The 25,115-nt window shown below is 40.6% G+C and overlaps 1 protein-coding gene across 3 annotated transcripts in view; it reads right to left on the bottom strand.

Moving 5' to 3' along the window:
- Nucleotides 1-469: 469 nt before the first annotated feature.
- NPNT (nephronectin) overlaps nt 470-25,115 on the bottom strand; it is a 47,226-nt gene continuing 22,580 nt past the window's right edge. For all 3 annotated transcript variants that reach the window (XM_008635677.2, XM_017736752.1, XM_017736751.1), the window contains 8 exons: nt 24,756-24,875; nt 20,485-20,619; nt 19,173-19,295; nt 16,671-17,060; nt 8,086-8,181; nt 7,613-7,711; nt 3,919-4,175; nt 470-2,388 (listed from right to left, as the gene is read on the bottom strand). In XM_008635677.2, the coding sequence (XP_008633899.1) occupies nt 2,293-2,388; nt 3,919-4,175; nt 7,613-7,711; nt 8,086-8,181; nt 16,671-17,060; nt 19,173-19,295; nt 20,485-20,619; nt 24,756-24,875 (1,316 nt within the window). In that variant the 3' untranslated portion in view covers nt 470-2,292. The remainder of the gene's footprint in view (nt 2,389-3,918; nt 4,176-7,612; nt 7,712-8,085; nt 8,182-16,670; nt 17,061-19,172; nt 19,296-20,484; nt 20,620-24,755; nt 24,876-25,115) is intronic.

The following is a 25,115-nucleotide window of genomic DNA, read 5'->3' as shown; positions in this document are numbered from 1 at the left end:
CTGAATTAATTCAGAGTTCTAGGGACTGCTTGTAAAAATGGCCAAAAAGCTCTTGACAGTCTTGCATAGGTTTCTCCTCTAACCAGGGAATCTTAAACTCAGAAAGGTGTAGTAATATGATGAACCAGACTAAAATGTGTTTATCTTATGTTCCTTGGCATCTAACAGCAGTTTGTGCAGGTTGAATCAAAGTGAGGAACTATGGTAGCTGCTCTTTCTTGTAAAATGTCCATTTTATATTGCAGAAGCTCTTAAATTACCTGTGATACTTCTCTTAAAGTTAGGTTGAAAGTTGTCATTCTTCCTTCTGAATAATAGGTACAGTGCTCTCTTCATATGATAGTGAAATGTATTTTGATTTTTAAATCTGGTAATAAGAGCTATTTCACTCTGGGATTGTCATCTTTTGTTTCATTTCACTGCAATGAAAATGAGACTCTCAATCTAGAAATGAAAACAAGATGCCCAATTAGTAGCAAGTAACAGTCTCTTTTACTGATTACTTTAAAATAAGGACAAGGTTTTCAACTATTCACAGATATTTCTGACACATCACAAAGTAACATAAGAAAAAAAGATCATAATCATATTTGAAGCAAAATAGTTTAAAATTTAATGTTTACAAATGTGTTGCTTTTTTCCTTTTCAAAATGTTTGCTGATACAGTTTTGCAGGAGACTCTGTTTGGTCACATACACGTCTGCTCTACACATGCTGTTTCGTCCTAGGGGACAAATGGGAAAAGTATTCTCAGACTGGTACTTTGTCAGAAACTGGGATTTGGAATATGACCTCTACTGGTCTTGCAATTCTGTGTCTGTGAGCTTTGTACAAGACTGAACATGCTATGCAGCTGACATTTATTTTACACTGTACTGAGATCTTCTACACATGTATTTTGAAGCTTTAAGGCTGCACCACTAACAACATTTTACCAATCTTTTGTCATTTTCTTAACATGTTATAGTTACTTTATCAATTTTAGAATTGCTAGCAGTGGTGACAGCCCACTTAAAAAATTCCACACCAAACAGAAGAATTCCCTGGGAAACTGCACAGCACATGCATGATACATAGCTATAAAATTAGTCCAAAGTTTTGATAAATCCTTAGTTCCCACTAGACCTAATAGTTGTTCTAGTTCTAAAGAATAAAATGCTTATTCTATACAGAAGGTTGGGTGGAGTATGGACATTTGGCAAAGATCACTCGAGGCATTTCACGGTCTGAATTGTTTGTACAGTGTTAATGCAGCTGCCCTTTTCCCTTATGCAGAGACTTGTGGCACCTGTGGGAAGGGATCATCCCTGGCAGTGTCAACAGGCTCAGCCTTACAAGATCCGAGTTCATCTTTTCCTGGCTGCTCAGTCTTCAGCTGAACCAGGAGCTTCTTGCAGGACTGAGAGCCCTTTAGGGCGTGCTTGTGAGCTCGATGCAAACTTGTACAGCATTTTCAGAGGCCAGTTTACAGCAGGGAAGTGCTTGGTCTTTTGCCTTCAGGACATTACAACACGAAAAATGGCACCAGCATTTTTCAGTGAGCACCATTAACTGACTTTGGTAACTTGGCATGACCAGCAGCATTGAAGAAGATGCTGAATGCCTGTCTCGTACAAAAAGAAAGTACAGCTGCCAATTACCCTGCAACTACAGTCTGTAAATACTAAAAACATAAATATGTTAACCATACACATATACACAAAACAGAGCACAAGCAATATTACAGGATGCAATGCCTACTCTCTATAACTGGTTTTGGTTAATACAGATGCAACAGCAAAATAAATGCTATTTCATATATGACAAACCTTTCTTCCAAAGGTCAGTGGCAGTAAGCCAAAGTTCAGGTCCAGGCTTTCACTAATCCAATGTGACTCACACAAATTAATCAATGAAAGAGTAGCACTAAGGGAAGATAATGACTATTCAGTTAACACTGAAACTTTGAGATGGAGCTTTCTTTTGCCACCATTTGTGATCAATTCTCCCTTTTTCACAAGTGCTCTTTCTGTGAGCACTCACGAGCCCTAACAGGGGAAAAAGTTATTACATACAAAATACGATTTAGGGGTAAGGATTAATAGAAAGAACCAGCCGGAGCTTGGATTTTCTCAATCCTGGGAGGTGCTCTCCATGTATTTAAGTGAAATTTCCATGAGATTGCACTTAGCAGACCACTAAGAAGTTGTTGCTCTCCCACTTTTTTCTTCTTTTCCATGCAGTTCTGTTTCAAAGTTTGGCAGAATTGCATGAGAAGGGCAAGAGGAGATGATTGCTGGTCCATTGTCTTGGCTAATGCTCTTCAGAACAGCGTCCTCTCCTCAAGACCACATCATCTAGTCCAATATCTCCAGTTCTTCCTTTCCCTTTCTCACCTCTGAAAATTATCTAGGAAGAGAAATAGAACAATTTAAGTGGAGGATAAAAAAAAAAAAAAAATAGAGATAATTCATTAAAAAGTGTGATGAAGGATTCTGGATTCTCCTCAGGTTTCCAGTAGGCCCCTCCAAAATCACTACTGTTTGGTTGCTTTTGGGTTTTAATTAGCTAGAAACTAAAACGTCCACATTTCTTCCCTGCTTACTTAGGAGTCTTCCTTTGCTCCCCAATCTTTGGATAAGTGTCACAGTGGTTCAGGTCAGCAGTCCTGGCTGCCCATGCTGGCTGCAAAAGATCCCAAACTCAAGTGTGCCGTGAGGCAGCTCCTGTCTGTGGTCCAATGGATGGCAGGTCATGCTGACAGCTACTGCCAGGGGGTCAGGAGAGGCACGGGAACTGTGAGAAAAGGAACTTTTTGCTGGTCATGTCTGAGATCTTGTCTACCAGACAAGACATGAGTGATTCAACACTTACTGAGACAGACACAAGGACTGCCCGAAGTGATAAATTTAGGGGGGGGGGAAAAAAAAAGAATATAGCAAATATATTGTTCACCTGTTACAAATGTCCACCTTCTCAGACTGACATTCATTTACAGCTAACAAAGGCAGGTGTCTTTGCTACTGTTCCTGAGGTAAAGTTTCCAGAAAATTATCTGCAGTACCTACAGCCTTAATAATTGTTTTAGAAATAGATACTGTGTGTGTCTTGTAGCCTGATCTCACCATGAACATTGATGTGTTTTCACATCAGAGTACCTGATATTTAAGTCAGAGTAAAACAGGCCCTGAAGTACCCAAGCCACTTCTTCAGATCTGAAATAGAAACTACCTTCAGAGGTTGAAGAATAACACTGAGCTTTTGATACCAGTTAATCACACAATGTTTCTAAGATTTCCAAGTGTTAAAAGATTCTCCACGGCACTTTGGGAAGCTTCTTTTGATTGCATTAAACCACTCTGTGTTGTAGGTATTTTTAGGTCATCATTTACCTCCTTGGCCTGATCAGCTGCAGGGATGCTAAAGGGCATAAAACCACAATTGACTGCACGTGTAATCTCCCTACCTTACGAAAAATTACTTATTTTCAGTATCTTTGCCCTGGTTGAGCCAGTTACTAATCCACAGGGGATGATTATTCCTATTTCATGGCACTGTATTATTCAAAGCATTATTCATGAGGACTCTTGATACAGGCTTTTTTTGAAATCTCTATGGAGTATGCCTCTGTCCACAAGGCTGTTCTTTCCTGTGTGATGATTCCCTTAAAATAGGCTGTACCAGGTAGCTCAGGAAATGACACAGTAGCCTGAATCTATTGCTGTAGCTGGGATTTCTTTCTCTTTTCTGTGCATAAAACTAATTGGAAAAAAAGGCACAATGACTCTCATCTGTATTGTGATTCCATTGGCAGAGATTAAAGTAGTAAAACAGACTGAAACTGAACCCAGAAGATGAACACTGCAGTGCTGCACCATTTAACTGTCTTCAGCTTTTCATGCAAAAACCCAAAAAAGCAACATGAGCATCAGTACTTACACTCCTGATGCCCAGTCCCCGTAAAGTTATGTGTGTCTGTCTCCAGCCGTGGCCACCATTTCTTCCCCAGACAGCTGGGCCATGAGCACCATTTTTCCTCACAAAGACTTGGAGGGCACCAGAATGCAGCCCAGGCACTTTATGCCTAAAGGACAGGCACAAGTCTCCAGCCTGAGCCATGTGACCCAAGGGCAGGATAAGATGTGCTACTCTTCCTTCTTTGCCCTTGGGATCGGAGATGGTAAGATACTGTCCCCCTGCAGTGGAAAAAGCAGTTAGTTTTTAGCAGTTAGGTTTTGTTTGGTTTTTCTTAATGCTACTAGGTTGCAGGACCAAATGCATGAAAATTTATTAAAAAAAATAATAAAGGGGTCCACAAGGTTCAGTGAGTGTTAAATAAGGCATATATAAACAAAACTGGTGCATCTGCCTCCTACAGGGTAAGATCTACAGTGCTGCTCTTCTCTATACATTAATACCAGGTTAGGTGTTGCCCATCTAATTTCTTTTTGACAAAGCAAACAATACCTCTCAAAAACTGAAACCTCATGTATTCTGTAATTTCTGACAACCTCTTGGTGACTGCATGATTTTAAACCCACAGTGATATTAAAGCCACTGTGCAAATTTACGCACCTTTCAAGCAATGTTTTGCTGTTGGACAGATAAAGGAGAAGACCAGAATAAATGCTATCATGTAATTGAGCTATGGCTCTGTCCCTTTCCTTTCCTTTGGGAACTGTGTTAACAGGTTAAGTCTCAATGCATATCCATTTGCAACCCCGACAGCCTCTTTCATTTAACCGTAATTTAAACTCTTAATCTGGATTAGACAGATAAAGCAAGCAGCAGTAATGATTTCCACATGGCTGTTAACACTGAAGCCTAACAGTAGGAAGTTGGCAGTGAACATACATACTCAATTCAAAACCCTATTATTAGCTCTTATCATGTATGAAGTAAAGGTGCCTTCCAGAAAACACTTAGAACATGAGAAGCTGAGGATTTCGGGAATGGCAACATCCATACAACCTAGAAAGAAAAAAGGCACCTTTCATACTGACACTCAGAACTACACTAAACGAGATTTCACATCTTGGAGAAAATCCAGACCTGTATGTGCAATGTTTGTACTTTTAATGAAAACTTTTGCAAGGTGGGTAAAACCTTTAAAATCTGAAATGACCAAAGGGAAAAAGGTTCAAAAAAACCCCAAAAAACTTATCTTACACTGAATTTCAGAATATTTTTTCTTTATGAAATCAGATTTTAGGAGGTTTTTTAAAATAAAAAAAATCCACTTTTACCTTAAATTCATTAAGAAAGGTGGCATTTTTAGTCTCTTCAGTTAAAACTGAAGATGAAGAAATATTGGGGGTTTGTAATATTGTTGACATACACGGTTAAATAGGATAGAAAAATATTTTTTAATTATGTCCCTGCTACTTCTCAACCAGAGCATTGTTTTTGGAAAGCTTCTCTTTGAAAGTCACAATGATTTCCCTCAAAAGCTGTAAGATTTAATGACAATGTACCAGGGCTTGTCACACACTCAGAAGGAAAGACAACCTTGTCTCCAATTCACTACTTCTACATAAGTTTGTAAGCTCTTTGCTCTCCCTAAGACTTAACAAACCAAAGTAGTATGCTGCTGTCTGGGCCCCTAGATCAGCATTTAGCCATGAAGGGGGATCCATTTGCCCAAGGATCTGTTAAAGCCTTTTGGTGGGTATCTTCTCAGGGAGTTTTCTTTTTTTTTTAATGCATTGCTTTTGCAGCAAGGTCGCTAATTGCTAAAATAAGCACAATACTGTTTAAATAACTGTACCTGTTTGCTGAAGATACAATTATACCACTATGAAAGTACTGACTTATTAAGTGCATCGTTTTCAGATAGTTACTGTGGCTGAATCCAATCAATAGGAAACAGATTTAGGTAAGCACAAAGCAAATATATCTGCAGGCAAGCCCCCTGGAGGAAAAGGTCCCCTCAAATCAGCATTTTCTGCATGCAAGATAAGTTTATAATGCTTCAGCACAGCACCTTTCAAAATGCAGATTCTGATAAACCAAAAAATAGCAAACTTTGCAAGGTGAAAGCAAACAGTCAGGAACAAGCTGTGAAAATAAATCCTTGCAACAAGGTATTCCAGATAGGAGGGAGTGGGTGGGTGACTTCAAGGGACTAGTTTTAACAGGTTATGTCAACAGCAGCAGAACATACAGAGGAAATAAATAGCTGAGCTTGTCCCTGACTACTGGGAAGCAATGCAGGGGAAAAGTCTGACAAAAAAGAGCCAGTTAAAAATCATAGTTCTGGAACTTAGTATGCATTAACAACAATTTTTGAGTACAGATAATGAATATGCTTTGAGTGACCTAGAAAAAATGGATTTTTACATCTGCTGTTTCAAAAAAGGTATGAATTACATGTAATATTTTCTTTTTTTAGGTGCCTCTCTGCAAGCAGGAGACAGCTGCCTGTTTTCTCATCTGCAGGAGGAAGGAGCTCTGCTCTCCCACTCATTCCCAAGGCTTTTCAAGTGTCACAAAGAGCTCCTGAAGTACTAGAGCAGCCTGTGTGGGGCAAGCCCTGCCCAGCCAGTGAAGACAGCACTTCCAAACAGCCTGGAAAAGGTGCCAGGTCACCTGCTGCGCTGGCAAATGACTGTGCCAGCAGTGGCAGCATAAGGCCAGACAGATGTGACAGGGTAGTGCACGAGGAAAATGCCCTCGCCCTCCCTCATCTTAACCTGTACCATTGTCCCGCCTGAGAGCGCGCTTCCTTCCGCAGGCTGCCATCCCTCACATAATGTGAGCTTTGTGCACTTCAAAGGCTGCTCCTTGGGGATGAAGTAATCCCATCATTACGGGGAGCCAGGGATGTGTGTCTAATCCCCAGCACTGCTGGGCAGGCACTGCTGGGGGAAGGGTAGGCAGGAAAGGACAGCAACCTCTCTGTGCCACACCAAAATCAATATACAAAATACATCCCACTTCCTGGGACAGCAGAGGTGGGCCAGAGGGCAGGGCTGCTGCTGACCACCAATGCTGATGCCAGTCTCCTGTGCTGCAAGCAGCTACTACACACTCCCCTCTAATGTTTGGTGTAGTGTCACTTTTTACCATCCCAAAAAATCCCATTTTCAGAAGCTTCTGTGTTTGAACATTTTACTTCCAGTTACTTTTTTCCTATATACAGATTGATTTTATTGAATTCTACTCCAACCTATAGCAATCTGAGAGGTTAAACTAGAACATTATATCTGGCAGCAAAACAAAGACTATGTCCAATACTTTCTATAATTTTGCTAGTGATAGGGAACTAATTATGTTTACATGGTTGTTTGAAAAATAAGCTTTGTTTCACCATAAATAAAAGCTGTTCTCTAGTCCACTTTTTTCCCCCAGATTCTTTTAAGGCGAACTTTTGCTGACTATATTTACTACTTCTTCAGAGACATTCCTATTTTAAAGATGCCAGCCATGGTAAAAGTGTAAATTTTCAATTGCTCTTTCACATTGGGAATCCTCAATTTTGCTTTTTATACACAGAAGAGGTGTGGGTGTGAAATATATCCCAGAACTAAAGGGAACAGCAGCTGTGTAATTTGTCCTGAAGCACAAACTGTCATCAGCCTCAAGCCTGGGTGATTCTTCAACTGCAGGATGTGACTCTACACAGATCACTTACCTGATGCATCTCTCACTGGTTCCCAGTGCAAGTCATCGTCTTTGCCCTTGATCCATCCGCACAGTCCACTATCAAAATTACAGCTGTGTACCAGCACACCTGGCAGAACAGAGCAGGAGGTCACAAGAAAACCCAGAAATGATTCAGATTGGTTTGGTTTTCAATTTCCCATGTGGCTGACACTAGCAAGTAAGTGTGAAAATTAAATGTAGAAGAAGGAGCCCTAGGAAAAGAACCTGCAAAAATACTAAAACAATAAAAAGGACCCTTGTATTTATTAACAATGCACACTATTTTTGTGCTAATTTTTTTAAGATATAAAAGTAGAAAGGTTTTCATAAGCAAGGGGTTGGTTTTATAAAGCAGTTTAAAAGAGGTGCTTAAGATGTAGGAGCCCTGAAAAATGTATAAACCCCAAGAAATCTCAAAATAATCATAAACCCTAGGTCCTGCATAGGAGACATGGTCTTTACCTGGGTCATCATTTGCTTCAAATTCATCAGCTGTAATCCCTCTTTCAATTTCAAGTATTTCAAACAGATTATTGCTCACTCCAGGCTGGCGTGGAACTGTGAGAAAAAATGAATGAGATAAGGAAGTAGGTCACTAACTAGCTTTATCTTTAACAAAAACCAGCAGAGCAGCTCTGGGCATTGTGCTTTTCCTGGAGATTTCAATACATTTAATTATATTTGACACAAAGACTCATAAACTTTATGCCTACATGATTTATGATTTGTGTTGCAACATTTACCTAAGCACTATAAAAGGTAATTCCAAATCTCCTAAAGGCCCTCTGAATGAAAGCTCCTTTTTAACCGGGGGGAAAGCTTTATCCTTGAAGCACACTATTGCTCTCCAAATGTGTTTTCAGAGACAGTGGTTTCTCAATTAAACAAAGCCACATGAAAGTCCTCACTCAACCCTTCCACCGACGTTTATAGGAGAACCTCGACAGGAGGCAGCAGTACTTGGAAGAGGCCCCACGTGCACTTAACCTTTGAACTACAGCTGAAGGTACATCCATCTATCTGCAAAGGATCAGAGCTCCCCAAACAATTATCAGGGCTGTACTGAGAGTTGAGAAGGAGGAGCTCTAGTGGAAGCTGGAATTCAACTGTAATTACACTTTTTGCTTTCCAGCAGCACAGCCAGTCCTTCAGCTGCTCTTCCCAGCTGCAAGGAGAACGAACAGCTCTTGGTGATTAAGAAGCCCAGAGGTTATTAGACATTCAGCATCCAGGACAACCTGAAATTTATGAGGTCTTTGTGGGAGTGCCACAAAAACTTTTGTAGCCAAAGTCAGGTGGCTACAAAGACTCCCACATATTTCTGAAGATGCTGTGCCAGTCTGTGTACATCTCATGCAGATTTCTTGCCTGATGGACAGGTGTCAGCTAGAGATAAACAGATTACACTGAATAGAGCTGTCTTGGAAAATTCCTCATTTAGAGGCAGGTCTAATGCATAATTCATAATAGTAGTAATGTGTTTCAGACATGTCCTTAGATTTAATAGGCACCTCTGACACCCAAGGTATTTGTAAGGGCCTTATCTATTAAAAACTTGACATGTTTTCCATTTGCAGTGCAAAAATAACTATTAATGTCTGACTTCAGGGGCAAGTGAGAACAAGAAGAATTAAGATGACTGGAAGGACTGTTGTCTTCAGAAAATCAAATCAAAGGTTAAGAAGGAACTTCTTTTGCACTAGGACAACATGAAAATAGCACTGCTGCAAGAGCTCCTCTAAAGCCAGAATACAGAAAAGAAAAAATGTTGAAATTGGGACAAAATAAGCAAATTCTAATGTATTTTTAAAATACTATTCTAGGCTAGGGATCTTGAATAAAAATTTTGTACAATAAAATCAAATACTTAAAAAGCTCAAAATCTGTAGGAAACTGATGAACTCATAAATATAATAGTCATTATTTGAATCATTAAGTCTCCCTTTTTTTGTTTCCTTTTTCTTTTTAATCCTTTGCAGATTTTAGACTATGTCTATTTGCAGTCTAGGATATTAATGCTCACAACAGCTTCAGGCTTACAGCTGACTTGGGTATTAGAGGACTGTTAATTTTTAAAAATACCTTGATTGTAAATAATATTTTTGCTGCTTTGTTTTATCTGGGCTATTTTGCCCACGTGACTAGAAACTTTGAGATTTAACATGAAAGAAACCTTACAAATGTGCACAGTCCACACAACCTAGGCCAATAATTGCCTTGCAGTACATCTACACACAAATGTTATATTCAGTCTCATAAAGACATCACTCACCCTTAATCCCTGCCAGCAGTGTACCACTCTTCCCTAGGAGCTCTATCTATGCTGCTGCACGCCCAGGGACCACCACCTTGCCTTCCCTCACCTCAGACTGTGCCAAGGGAAGAAGATACTGTTTGTTTTCTGTGCTATGGAGAGCAAGTCAGCAATTCGCTTCAGAACTGCTGAGCGCAGCAGGGCAGGGACCAAAGGCTCGGACCACAGGCTCACAGGAAAGTTCTGAATGAGCACTGTGGCAAAGAGCATGAAGTGAACCCACTGCCATGCTCTAAGATTTGTAGGATACTCAGGGGTCACAGTTTTAAGGTACATGTCTTGTGCACCCTCTTCCCAGTCTGTCATAATCCTTATTTATGGAAAATACTGCAAAAAATACTGGGAATTTATTTTGTAAACTACTTCCGTTTACTTCCTTAAGTACCATTTCTAATGCGATGCTGTTTTCTACAAACCTGAGTTACGTCTGTGTGCACATACAAGCATTCTCCAAATTCAAGTTGATGTGTCTGCCTGTAATCAAAGCTCTGCAAAAATATTTTTTCAAAAATTCCCCCAGAGTCCTTTCCAAACACTTTTTTTATGAACTTCTAGAAGAATGTGTTGCAGTGCTCTAATACAGTCACTTCAGTGCTTGGACCTAATTACAGGAATGTGCACTCAATTTGAAACAAAGGTTACCATAAGTGATGCAGGACTCTAAATATGACCCACATGTACACTTCTTTCTGCCATGACAACCAGTATGTCGAGTGGAGATCGTGGGAGAAAGTACTTGGCACACTTATTTTCTGCAAGCTTTCCAAACCCTTTCTGTGTACTTTATATAGTGTATCAGTGTGCTTTTCACTTAACTTCAATGGTTTGATAAAGCTTGTTAAATAGAAACTTGGCTTCTTTTTCTTGGAGAATTTTATAAGCTCTGAGTGAGCCAATACATCAACACTACCATATTCTCAAAGTTCATGAGCTAACCTCTTCATAGATGCACAAATCTGGGGGAAAATATCACAACTGTGATTACTAAATATTAAGTAAGAGTGACTACTTTCCAGCTTTTTTAACCTTCGGGAAAACAATACAGCTTTTTTTTTATTTACTTGCTAATTGCTGAGTTTGGGAGTATAAGAAAGTGCATGTATATATATCAGCTAGTTTGCAATAAACAGAATATTTGTTTTGGTGTTACAAACCAAAACACGGAGTGCAATTTCATGTTATTAGTAATTGTTATTACTATTAATAATGCAGTTCTCTGGCTTACAGAAAACACTGGTTTTGCACTGTAAGTACAATTCCATTCCACATAATGATCATGACTAATCTTCCCATTTGCTAACAACAACAACAACAAAAAAAGGACAAATTTTTGACTGAGTAATTACGACTGAAAGCTGTTAAATCCCACTTCCAAAAATCTCCCGCAAGTGATGAGATCTCACACAGAACTAGTAGAAAACAGCTAAAAGTAAGGGTAGTCCAGAGGTCAATTGGACTGAGAAAACAAGAGTAAATCCTGTTTTCCTCCAGGGAAGATTCTGATATATGCCGGGCTAAAAAGAAGAGGCAACAGAGAGGTGCATTTCACCCTTCCCTTTCAACACCCACAGTGTCCAGGACAGGTTTCTTATAATTCTACAAATTCAAATTCTGCAGTAAGAATTATTTCAGGAAGGGCTTTCTGTGCCACCCTCTCCAGCACTATCTACATATGAGGGGAGACACAACAGTGTCAGCATGCCACCACTCTGAAGTCCAATCTTGCATTTCAAAGGCAGTTACAAGGCTCATTAAGTTTTACTGAAATCAAGCATCTTGGTATTTATCTTTGCAGAAAGTTTTCTGCAAAGTAACCTGCCTGCTTTTCTATGAACATCCATTCAGGAGGTGCAGAGTGACAGCTGAGTTTCAGGGAAACACAGCTAAAACAAGGAGTGTACAGAAGCTTGCATATCAGATTCAGGGACAAAACTTGCTGGAAGATTGATTGAGGGTGAGACTTGCAAGACTCCTAGGTTTCATGACTGAACTCCAGAGTATCAACAGGAACAAAGTGCCTCTCTTAAATGCTTAAATACAAAGACAAATACATTTTAAAAGGTGCCAGAACAGTGAAGACAAATGAAATGCTGTTGTAAAATAATGCTACTCTAATTATATCAAGGAATAACAAACCCTCCATTCTTTGCTTTTGTTATTTCCCTTTTTTCAACAGCTTCAAGCATCACAAAACTGCACTTACAGCACTGAGGACTTTGCAGTCACTGAAAGGAAAAAAAGAAAGAAACAAGTTTTAATCCAATCTTTACATTTTTAATAGCTGTTATGAGAAACATTTCCTAATTCCAACTTTTTCGGCTCCACTAAGGGCCAAGAAGGAAAACTGCTGTACTGTCTTCTAATACAGATAAGGGGGTTTGTTCTTGCTCTCCTGATATCTAGTATTATGCTTTAGGTTTGTGCTTTCAGTGCTTATTCAAATCCCAATAGTAGCAGAAATTCATAGTCTCATTGAGAAGTTTATTCTATTTGTTAGAGACTTACAACTAGACCAGATTCCTCTGTACTTCACTGTAGTTTGTATCAGTCCTGAAATAGTTAAATATTAAGCTATCACTGCATTCCTCTCTCATTGCCATTCCCCCCATATCCATATCAGGAGAAGATTATCCTTGGTGCCAGATTCCACTGTCTGCATCTGACTAAGTGGTTCAAAGGCCAAGTGTAGGAATTCCATTTTAAAAAATACTAATTTTTTTGTTCTCTAAGAAAGCAGCACCCCAAAGTCACTGCAGGCATTTTTAGAAAAGGGGTAAAGCACCTAAAGCAAAGCAACAACCCAATACCTTTCAAAAGTTGTGAAGGTATTTAAATAACATTATCAGCATTTCTATCATTTGTGCTCTTCATTACTCCTGAACAGAGCAATTTCTCTGGCCCTCAGCTCATTTCAAGTTGAGCAGCACATTCAAGAGAGCTCTAAAGTGAGGTCAAGTTTACTCAGTGTGTGGAACAGCAGGTCAAATAACAACAAAGGGAGCAGATAGGGAGCAAGGAGTCACCAAGGGTAGCCCAGGAAAAGGTTAACTAACAAAAAAATAGAATTTGAAAAATGCTTGCAGAAAAAAGTACATTTGCCCCAGCACGTTTCCTCTCCTGATATGGACCAATCCTAGAGCACCAGGATTTGCAGGATTTGGTCTGGAACACTAGGACAGCTATCACTGCACAGTAGCCACTGGCCCCTTTGCCACAGATCGCCTGACAGAAGCAGCAGCTATTCAACGGCAGAGCCAAACAGTACTGCTTCCTCCAAGCCTGGCTAAGGCTTCAGAGCTCCATGGGAAAAAAAGGAAGGGAAATGTCCATGCATCACAAGATAACCTAGCTGGAAACACAACTTTAAATACTGAGGTCTTCAGCAGATGCTAATGGCTGGGAGGCCAGAACTGCCAGTGGTTGCTGGGTACAATGCTCTCTGTGCTGGGTTTTGCCCATCCCTGTGATAAAACACTACCTTTCGTGACTCTTGGGAATACAACAACCCTTGGAGACACAGGAGGAAGTAGCCACCTAAGATGACACAAATTCTTCTGAAGACTTCACAAAACTGAAGTTAAATCCTACTTCATGACCTGTGGGGATCTAACATCGACTTTCTCCTCTGTTTTTCAAGAAAATGAAGAGTTACAAGACTACTAATTGCTGCCTGTATTCTCCAGTGGGAAACAAAGGCAGAAAGATCAAAGCTTTTTCTTCTCTTTCCAGGCAGGCATATGGGGACCACAGTGCAAATTTCTGAGAACTGGCTTCTTTGCTGCCTCGACTGGAGAAGCAGTTGGTGTGGAGAAATGAACCTAAAGAAGCTCAGTACAAGCCAAACAAAATTACCTCATATCCACAACCCAGGAATATTGCAAAGATGTCTGATGTAGGTGAGACTAAAACTGAAACAGCTTTAAAGAAGATGAAGGAAATAGTTCAAAACTCCCTTTCCCTGAGGAAATATAGAAGCAAGTGAAAAATCCACAAATGTTTTTGGCAGTGGGGGAGGGTTTGGCACATCCAAATAGCAGCTAAGAAGCAATTCAAAGGTTAGCTAAATGTTACTAGTCATTCCAGTTTGAAATCCTGTATTGTCTTAACACCATGGTTGTTAACATTGTGTCTGGCTGTAAGGAATGATTTTGGAGAGGCACTGGCTTACACTTAGTGGGAGCACTGCCGTCCTGAACTTGCAGTGCTTCACACTGAGCAGCTGCAGCCAAACAGAACCAGGCACTGCTTTCCGACAGGACTGGCCAGCAGGAACCTGAAGCTCAACCCACCCGGCACACTCCATCCGTAAGCTAACGTGAGAGGTGTTCCAGCTAACGCACTTCGCATTTGCCACAAGCCAAGAGCACTCATGCAGCTGGGTCTGCAGCCCTGCTAATGCCCAGGAATGCAGCACCCGGCGTAACGCTCCCCCTGGAGTGATGGCATCTGGGGATGTTCAGGTATCCCTGCATTATCCTTACAAGGGCAGTACTGAGGAGAGGCAGAGCCATGCTCTGTGCATCCTACATGTGGTAATGTACGTGGCTATAACTTTTCTACCTGCTTTTCTGTATGTCCCACATGAGGAGATGTAACTTCTCTTGCCCACAAACTCCTACAGTAACAGGATTCAACAGGTGAAGAAACACCTTACTCTACAAGCAATGCTTTCTTTGAAAAAGTAGCACATTCTTCTGAAACAGAACTGTTTTGCACTCTACTGTACATTTCAAATCCTTAACAAATGCTTTTTGCACCCCCTACACAAATGCTTCAAGACAAACAGAAGGTAGGAGAGGACTCCAGTGACCACTACCTAGATGATACTTCCAAAGTGCCCAGAAGAGAAAGGGAGAAAGAGCAGGAAGCAGAGTGGAAAGGAAAGAAAAAGATAAGAGAGAGGAAAAAACAGACACCAGCTCCATGAAGGATCACACTACTAGCATCATCTGGAGCACAAGTGGAGTATGTTTTCAGTCACAGAGTTATGTCACACACATATGTATATCAAGTATGTCCCTTGCAGGGAATCAAAAAAAGTTATATGGGATTGAAGACAGACATCTGTTGACTTGATCTGAGGACCCTCTGTTCCTGTATTACCTACCCAGGAACAGCTGCTGGTGTTTGACCCATTTCAGTCCTGCTGTGCTGGGCACTGAAGCCTTTGAAGCTATGTATGGACATGACAAACCTCAGAGGGTGGCAGCTGACCTAAACCAATAATTGATAACCACTTTGCAAAGATCCTGTGTTTGTTATACGTACCATAATGTAAGCTGCACTCAGACCAAGCCAAACTTAAAAGGCATTTACTTTCCTATTTTCCAAACTCCTATATCTGAAGCATATGTATTGAAAGCATTAGCTTCAAAATCTAGCCTCTAGGGACAATACAGAAAGACTAACTGTAAATAACAAGCTTTACACAAAGGATTGTTATGACTTCATGAAAGTAGCTGAAAACTATCCCTCTGCTTTAGAATTCAAGAGAACACTTGCAACATGAGACACCTGGGAAGCACAATGCTGGAGTCTACAATAATGTCCACAAAACGTTATTTTTAACTGTTGGTTCCCACTATATTAAGCTTTGTAAGTCTTTATTGTATTTCCTTTTAAAATTTCACTTATTTCTATATTTTGAATACAAAGCCAAAAGTACACTCTGCTAAGCAGTACCAGGATTTGGCTTCTGACATTTGTCAGCTTCTCTCTCCATTTTCAATTTATCTGTCTACAACAGATAAAATGTCACAGGGAAAACTCTTTTACGAGGAACAAAATATTTCACTGAGTAATGACCTACAACAACAAAGCCCAAGAAATTACCACACAGATGCCAAAGCAACCAGAAAAAAACTCCCACATTACTTGTGCACCTGCTCTGAGACAGCAAACTTTTCCTCCTACTACATTGCTTCAGCAGCTTTATTGTACAACAAGCTGAAGAGCTGATCCAACACCCTCCCCGTCTCTAAAATTAGCTGCAGAACTAAAGATGAAATCGGGTGTTGAGTATTTCTTGGCAGACATGCACAGCTCTGTAAGTGCCAGTAATGTCTCCTGTGGTATGCACTAAAGCTGGCACAATGGTGCTGTAGATTTCAGAGGAGCTCTTAAAATTACATGTGTTCATGCTATGAGAATCTTTCCTATCTTCAGCTTTTCATGTATCCCTTTCCACAGGGATTAGTCTCCCTGCTATTTTTGTGCATTTTTCCCATTGTTTAGTCATGAACATCTGAGACTATTCGAACCCATACAAAATAGGTCACATAGAAGTCTTTAGGTAATCAGACATGATCCCATTTCTTTACCATTCTTAAAGCTATGGTAATAGTTTATTTAAGAGTGACTCTCAACTCTCTGAATTTGAATCCAACCACTTTATGAGTTATGTTGCACTTCAATACTTTTCAATAAAATGTCTCCCATTTCCCTAAAACCTTCATCTGAAAGCATAATTAAGTACTTCTATGGGACAATATACTCCATTATTTCAGGAGGGAAAAGATAAACACATTTTTTGATTAATTGATTCAGAACTCTCTTCCCAAATTTTTCTTAATAAAATCAACTATTTGTGCAGCTTTACCATATGACCATTTTCAGTTTGGTTTCTCTGTTCTCAATGGTATAGTGTTCCAAAAAATCCAAACAGTATTGTGCATGCTTCCACCTCACTCTATCTACAGCTTTGATAAACGAAAGCATATGGAAAATTACTTACTGAACACATCTCCTCGGGGTTTCTGAGGATCTGGCTGGATCCTGTTGTCATCTATAACTCCTGGGGAAGATGTAGTTTCAATGGGAACATGTGAAGGCTCTTCAGTTGTTACCAGAGGAGTTCTTTGTGGTGGTAGTGTAGGTCTTACTGTTGTAGGCTGAGGCGGCGTTGGAGGCTCTGTCACTGGTGTCGTGACTGGCCTTGTTGTCATTGGCATGTATCTCGTGGTTGGCTTGGGTGTCAGTCGAGTTGTTGTCCTGGGTGCAGGTTGAGTTGCCCCAGGCGTAGGATGAGTTGCTGGCCCAGGGGTAGGATGAATTGTCAGCCGGGGTGTCGGCCAAGCTGTTGGCCTGGGTGCCGGCCAAGCTGTTGGCCTGGTCACTGGCCTTTCTGTAACAAAAGCAGGTACATGTGATGGTCTGAGGGGTTGTGCCTCCAACATCAACAATCCTACTCGTTATACCACTGCCTCCCTCAGGGAGAGTGCAATTGCCTTGAATATCTGATATAGGCCAGGTGTTCCAATCACAACAACAGGAAAAATGGGAAAGAGAATCAAAATGGGACCAAAATGGACATCTCAGCTTCTCATCCCAGGAACTTAACAATCTATTTCATTATGACACAGAGAGACTTGGATGAAATAACTTTTCTTCCACTGAAAGTTTCCTTTAGTTAGCAATACGCTTTAGCACCAGTGCTGCTAAATTATCACATCCCTTTAGGGGGTACTTAGCATTGCAGCAGTTTAGAGATAATTTAGAATGACTGAAGGCCAAGACACTTCCATCCCACCTCCTCCCAAGAATCAAGTCTCTTTCAGAGTTGGCAAAACTTACCCAAAAGCACTGCTGGTTAAAAAAGCATGGGCAGGAAGCCATGGGTTAAGCAGCCCTCTAAACTAGACAAGTTCGAGTTTAGGACCAAGTTTTTTACTGAAAGAGTGATAAAGTTCTGGAATCCTCTGCCCAGGGAGGTGGTGGAGTCGCCATCCCTGGATGCGTTTAAAAAAAGATTGGATGTGGCACTCAGTGCCATGGTTTAGTTGAGGTGGTGTTAGGGCATGGGTTGGACTCGGCGGTCTGGAAGGTCTCTTCCTACCTGGTGATTCTGTGGTTCATAATCAGGAGTGGCAGCAAGTTTAGGAAGACCCCAATGTTAAAACCATTTTGATCAGAGACGAGCAGATACCTTTGGCTTAAGAAAATTCTTGCAGACCTCTCCATCTAAACATTTCTCCTTGTCAATAAGCAGTAATAATTTTAGAGATTGCACCTAAGTCAGCCTTCATTTAGATCTTCACCTTTACTAAACACCAGGAAACTAAGTAAATGACATTTTTCAGCCTTCACAAAAATGAGGTGGTGGACTGAGCACCACTTCCACCACAGTGACAGCACCCACAATACCATCTCCTCCAATGTTTCATAAAGAAAGGACAACAAATTTTAACTTGGTCTCACAAGGAGAGTTTCTGCAGACATGAAATACAAGAGTATCTGTTCTGTTATTTCCTATTTGTTAATAAGCCTTTAGTATCTCACTGGAGACCTTAAAAGGCTCAGTAAGAACTCTACTCACACATTTTGTGTACCAGCGTTTCAAGTATAACACACAGTTAAAATGAAGAACTACTGTTTGTTAAACAGTGAATTGTTTGATGATAGCAAGTAAAGAAGTTTTCCCTCTAGCCACTTGTTTATTACTATCCCTTTGAACACCCTGCAGTTTTGACATTTATAGTATATTAAAATATAAAATGCCCCTTAGGACTATGTCCCAGTAACACACATGAAATGTGCCCACACATAATTGCAAGCACTCAGGATGTGAAAGAACACCTTTTACCATGACAGCTACAGCCAAAGGGAAAAAGTGGTAGTGCTCTTTAAAGAGATCAGCGAGTCACCAAGGACCAGATCCCACAAAGGAATGCAGGATCAAAAAGATCCAGCAGATGTCACAGAGCTGCACAGTCCTGTGGGACATCAAATAAGGGGGAGCTCCAACAGCCTATTCTGTACCAAGGGGGTGGCTGCTTCTCCCAAGAGAAAGGTGGCCAAGGGAATTTTCCAACAGCAAATCATTCCAGAGAAATCTTCCCTCCTGCCTCTGTTCACATCTGGGAAGCAGCAGGGTGTGGAGGGGGTGAGCAGCTGAAATGGGCTAGTTGTGGAGTGTACATAACAACAGGGTATGAGTAATATGCACTGTTTGATCAGACCTACCCTGCTTACTCAGTTGTTCTCATCCTGATGCAATCTCTAGAATCAAGCTGTGAATAGGGAGAGGTGAATTTCCTTCTAATTATGAAAATGTCTCAGGAAAAGATATTTTTACCAAGGCATGCTAAGACCTAGAAAACTCCAACTACATTCCCCAGCCCCCTATTTAGTATTAAAAACAGTTAAGAGAAACCCAGACCGATAGTGCTGTACCTTAAAGTTTACAAAATGGGACACAAGCTTTCAGAATCTCTATTTTAAAAGGAGCATTACATACGTATGCAGTTTGTTCCATTGTCTCTGTACCCTTCTTTACACTTGCATTTGTAGGATCCTGGAATGTTGTAGCAGTGTGAAAAACTACCACACTGATGGTGGCCAAGGGAACATTCATCTATATCTGCAACAGAAAATTTACATTAAAAAAATCATTTGCTTCAAAGAAACCTTTCTGCTTATCCCTGCAAAAAAAAAACCCAAACATTATTACTATTTTGATTATGTAAAAAAAATAATAAAACTTTTGCCAGTGGGAAAAGGAAAACAGTCACAAATCAATGTGGTGATCCAACCATTAGGGTAAATGGGGACTATTGGGCAACTTTGGTGTTGCTCAGCTTATACCTTAGCATCAGCTTCAGACATGCCATTGCTAGACTGCAGTTGAGATCATTAAGATCACAATTTTAACAGCCACTTCTTACAGGTGACAGAATAAGAAAAAAACTGAGTCTAGGAACATGCATGTTCTTAATCACACAGATATTAAACTGGTTTTTCTTCATAAAATGCTTCCCATATTAAACATATAGATGTTTCTACATCAAGTAGAAACTGCTGGAAACCTTTCATATGACATATCCACATTTATTGCCAGTGATGCAAGCAAAAATCTCCAAATTCCAGTGCTCTGAATACAAATGTCTCTGAAAAAAAATACTTAAGCAAACATAAAGCAATGCCTCATTATCTCCACACAATCTTTTTTCAGTGAAAGAATCATAACCAGTTAAGACCCTGTGAAACTAAGGCAGAGAGACCCAGGAATATCTTTGTTGAAGGGCATATACCAGCTGCATTCCAGTCTCATGTCCAGACAACATCAGGTTATTTCCCAACTCCTGCTTCTTCCCCACCTGTCTTCAGGGGAAGGAAAGTTGGGCAGTCTGGGTTGGGAGGAGCGAGGGTGTGCACATTTTCTGATCTTGGATCTTGGGGCATGCTATGGAGCACACCAGTGTTACAGCTCAGGTATAGCCCAAGCTCATACATCGCTCCCAAGCCTACAACTGCCAATGACAGTGAATCCCGCAGGAAAAAGGGCTTTGGAAAGGAATTCCTGGGGTCATCAGCTCTGCTCTCCCCACTAGCTTCCACACAAGAACCAGTTACAAGAATGTGGACCAAATACATGCCTTCTCTTTCACAACCTATTTCTATAATCCATCTTTCTTAAAATACTGATGCAGTGTAAAACCCCCTGCTTCAACGTTTCAGCCATAATAAACAAACATTCCTCTTTGAACCATTAATTTCATTTCAGAATATGCAGCTCTATTATGTGCACATAAAAAATAGCTCGTTATTACCATGGCATTGGTATTTGCCTCCGATGTACATCAGATCAAAGCCTTTATGACACCTGCAAATGTAGCTTCCAAAAGTATTGACGCAGTGCCTAAACCGTGGACAGAGAACCCTCCCAGTAGCACACTCATCAATATCTGTAGAAACAAAGGAACTGTATTATTCTTAATAACAGTTAAAATACAATGTACGCTGTCTAAATGAAACAGGTTTCACATAATGGAAAGCTAAAGAATAGCCAAAGTATTTTTCATAAGGGCCCTTGGTCAGCCAGCAGTAATACCTGAGCACTTCTTCTGGCTGTGCCCTCTCAGTTCAGCTCTAGGTCACAGGCAGATACCCAGGGAGCAGCCGATGCTCACCCACTGCTGCTCTCCCTGCCTGGGAAACTCTCACACGAGGTCAGGCTGACACACAAAAGCTGCTTGCACTACCACTCACTCTGTAGTCCTTGGACACCGAGCTGAGGCTGCTGAGTGCTTAAACACTAATTCTCCACTGCCATGCACGGCTGCTTCTGACGCACACAGCTCCTCGCATCTGCTGGTTATCTACAGGGCACAGTTCAAGCCTCTGCTCTGCAGCTCTATCACACTCTTGATCTACGGGAAAGCAGATTTTGCTCTCCACTCAGTTCTTTTCCCAAAAGGAGCACTTCAGTTGCCGATGTCAAGAGTGCAAAACAAAGCCGAGTGATTGATGCCCTGCTGCTCTTGTGAAAGAGGGCTGAACGAGGCAGTCTCTCTTCTACTGCACAGAAAAAAATGTTACCACAAAGCTGGTGGTTAGTTAGGACAGCTACCTGAGGTGGGGGAGATGGAGCTTCAGCTTCCCCAACCTGTGTTCCCACAGCCAAAAGAAGTGACCTCAAGCCATGAATTACTGGCCAGACAGGTTGCCCCAGTAGCGCCTGCTGCCAGTGTCCACTCTGCATGAAGAATTACTGAGGACGGCAGGGATTCAACCCCTGAGCTCCCACCCTCCTGGCCTGTCAGACTGCTCTCTCTCCATCGAGAGCACTGCTGGAATGGTGCAGCAAAGGCCTCATTGAGAAAGAAAACAAGGCCAATACTGGGCACCTCTCCACATGCCTGAATCTTCCTATAAATCTGTCTCTTGATTTGAATTTATTGTTAACATTTTAGGCTTTGAATATGTTACTGAGTTTTACAAACCCTACCATGTTTCTTATTATAATTTAATCTACAAGTCACAATTTTCTACCCTTTATTAAAATATTATTTCGAGGCTGCAAGTTTCAGACTCTTGATGAGTTAGTTGTGTTCTTTGTTGGTTTTGGCTGGGTTTTTTTAATCTTTAAACCACAACTTCAAAAAGTAGTTCAGTAAGAAAAAGATTAGCCACTGAATAACCTCATCATGGCATGGATTATGATCTTAAAAATCTAAGGTAGCATGTCCTGCTTTTTCCTCTGTACATGTTTGTATTTATTCACATTTTTGCAAACTCACATAAGGCAAAAATTATGTTAAATTATGGCAGCAGTGTGGTGGTAGGCAGTTATATGTCCTAGAGATACAGGACTGAACTGCTAATCAATACACTGTTCAAAACTGATGCAAAATTATGGAAAAATGAACAGCCTTCCACTTGCATATAATGAGACGTGCGTGGATGCTCATTACTGAGGGGAAAATCACTTTTTGATCAGTAGCCACAAGATGATGTGCAATATGATTGTGATTAGTTTCCTGCAGCTCTCAAACAGTACAGTACAGTGACGGTGGCTTCTTTCAAGCCAATTCACACCTGGACCAAAAGGTGTGGGGCTGTTTCCCTCTGCCTGCTGCAACATGCCGTGGCTCATACCTGCCTCCCATGAAAGGCAGGGCACGGAGGTGTGGTCTGTATTCTCACCTCAGCCCAGGGAGCTGCTCCAAAGGCACATAAGGGAGTGTGATGATCAGCATCTAATGAGTCTGATGGTCAGTGTCCACCAGAGAAGCAGAATTGCTTCTCTCTCTTGCTGCAAGTATGACCATATTACCAACTCAAGCACAAAATAACTATGAGACTACTTTAAAAATAGTATGATTTTTAAGTTTACAAGGCCATATTTTCATGTTTCTAAACACAAAAAAGGGGAAATAATTGATTTTATAGTGAAAAATAATTTTTTTCAGCCCTCAAATAATCTCAGATCATTTGAAGCTGAAATATGTATACAGATTTCATTAAATGAAAATCCCAATCCAAAATCCTGCCAACACTGATTGATTTATTGATTCAAGAGTCATTAATCAATTAACTAGCTGTTTAATTGACATTTTCACTGAATACTTTGCTGCATTATTTTTTCACTTTGTGGTCATTTAGTTTATATGATTTACCTTTCTAGCCAAATTAGTGGCTCTTTACTGAGAAGGAACATTTTAAACAAGAGGATGATCAGCAAGTGTTAAAACAGAATAATGCCTAGAGGAATTTCCACCTGTGCTAAAAATAAGCATTGCATTCCCAGCTGTCTTTCCAACTCTCCTCAAACAAGCATTTCATGAGCTGTAGCCAATGCGCACTTCAATTTTCTTACCATCACCTACACCTCTGTTTGTACTGCAGCATTATCCAGACCCTTGCTGGAGCCAACCACCTCTCCAACAGTGACAGGCTTGTACAAACAGGAGGAAAAAACCAGCCCTAGTTCCAAGTAGCTTCAGTTCTTTGAGGTGTCATATATTTATCTCAAACTCGATAAAGAAATAACACAGAAAGGGTGCATGTCACAATTGCTTCTTACTAAAAAAAGGGAGAACATTATGTTATGAGGTGGGAAGAACAGACCATTATGTTATGAGGTGGGAAGAACAGACATCTCTTGCTGTAACTATTTTCTCTGTATTGTACAAGGCTGCTCTGAAATTCTTGTGGAAATTCTAGAAATAGGTTATGAGGTCATTCTGAATGATACACATCCAACTAAAATGTGGGTACGCAGTTCTTTGCCTTTCTGGGAAAAAAAAGTGTTTTTTTGAAAACTTCAAAGAGCTTCATAGGACTGGTCTGAATGTTAGTCTTTGGGATTAAAGTGCACTTTGTTTATTTCAAAGTGTGAAGTTTGCCTGAATAGAAAAATGCACACCAGGAGAATGTTGCAAGCATTTTTTCTAGCAAATTTCTCTACTTGGTGTAACTTTCTTGAATTTGTACTCAAAATCACTCAGCTCCCTATGGCATGGCACAAGTATCTTACAAAGATCTCTCTGCCATAATATCCACAATGGGATTTATCACAACTTAGTCCCTTCAGCGTGCAGCAATGGTGGGGTTTTTTTCTCCTGTTCTGTCCATTCTTTTCCATACACAGACATGTCAATCATGCCCTTCAGAAAGCCTCCGACTTGGTGTGGAGCCTGCTCTTCTCACCAGAAGATCTAGGGTCTATCCCTTTCTCTGACAACAAATTCTTGGTCAGCATGGGTCAGGCACTCGAAGAACCACCCATCCTGTGGACAGCCAAGTTACCCAAATGCATGATCAGCACATCCCCATTTTCTTACATTCTTTCAGTGCAAGTGTTGTTACTGGTTATGGAATTGCAGCACTCCACAGAATATAAATAATAAAATCACTGGAGCATCATATCCACTCAGGATATATAGTTAATGACTAATGAAATCACATGTCACACTGTTCTTCAAACCATAGTAGAGTCTGATTAACCATAAGCACCTTCTCCATGTTCACAAACGTGGGAACAAAACATTTCACTTTTATACACTCTGAGTTTCTGTGTTTATTTTAAAACCTGGAGTTTTCACAGTCTGGAAGAAAGACTGAAGATTCAGTCCCACTAAAACTGGGAGCACAAGCAGCCCTTCACCTTGCTCCACTATAATATCAGTGATTTTTACAAATTATTCTTCTACCCAGTGAGCTAGGCACCACCTTTTTGGGTATGAGGGAAAGGTGATCTCCCCATTCCTTTTTTTACGCAGGCAGGTATTTTGGAGTTAGCAATAGTTTAAAATAACCCAGTAGCAGGAGTGGCAAGGGCTGAGGGCTTGGATACCAAGGAGTCTGTATGGGCTTTAGGCAGACAATGAAACTTGCAGGATTGGAGGAAAACACTGGCAATCTCTGACACAAGGGCACCTGAGCAACAGCCTTATCACAATTCTCATTATTAACTTTAAACTGCATGTTCAATGCATTCTAAGTACATCTGATAAACTCTCTTGAACTGCATTCTGTGTAAGGATAAAAGCATTTTGCAGAAAAAGAAATAAAATTGAATCTACATTTGATCACCTACCTACACAAGTCCTGCCATCAGGCCCAAGCTGCAGCCCTGGAGAAGGACAGCGGCAGCGCACTTCCCCTTTCAGTACGTCACAGCCATACTGACAGTTTGCCATCAGGCAAGAAAGGGCATCTGAAGAAAAATAATTGGACATATTTAGATAAAGACTCTGATCAGTACTAGAAAACAACTGAAAACTTCAGAGAATTAAGATGTCACATATTTATGATAAAAGTGGGAACCTGCTTGTTGAGTTTGACGGGTATCCTTCGAAGAGGAACTACATCTGCCAGTAAAATTTTTCTTTCCACAAACTACATCTCTAAGAAAAAAAAAAAAAAAAAAAAAAAAAAAAAAAAAACCAACACTGCA

Source organism: Corvus brachyrhynchos, unplaced genomic scaffold (genome assembly GCF_000691975.1).
Source record: "Corvus brachyrhynchos isolate BGI_N302 unplaced genomic scaffold, ASM69197v1 scaffold175, whole genome shotgun sequence".
Classification (NCBI taxonomy): Eukaryota; Metazoa; Chordata; class Aves; order Passeriformes; family Corvidae; genus Corvus; species Corvus brachyrhynchos.
Note: the sequence above shows the minus strand (reverse complement) of the source record. Positions and strands in the feature narration are given on the sequence as shown.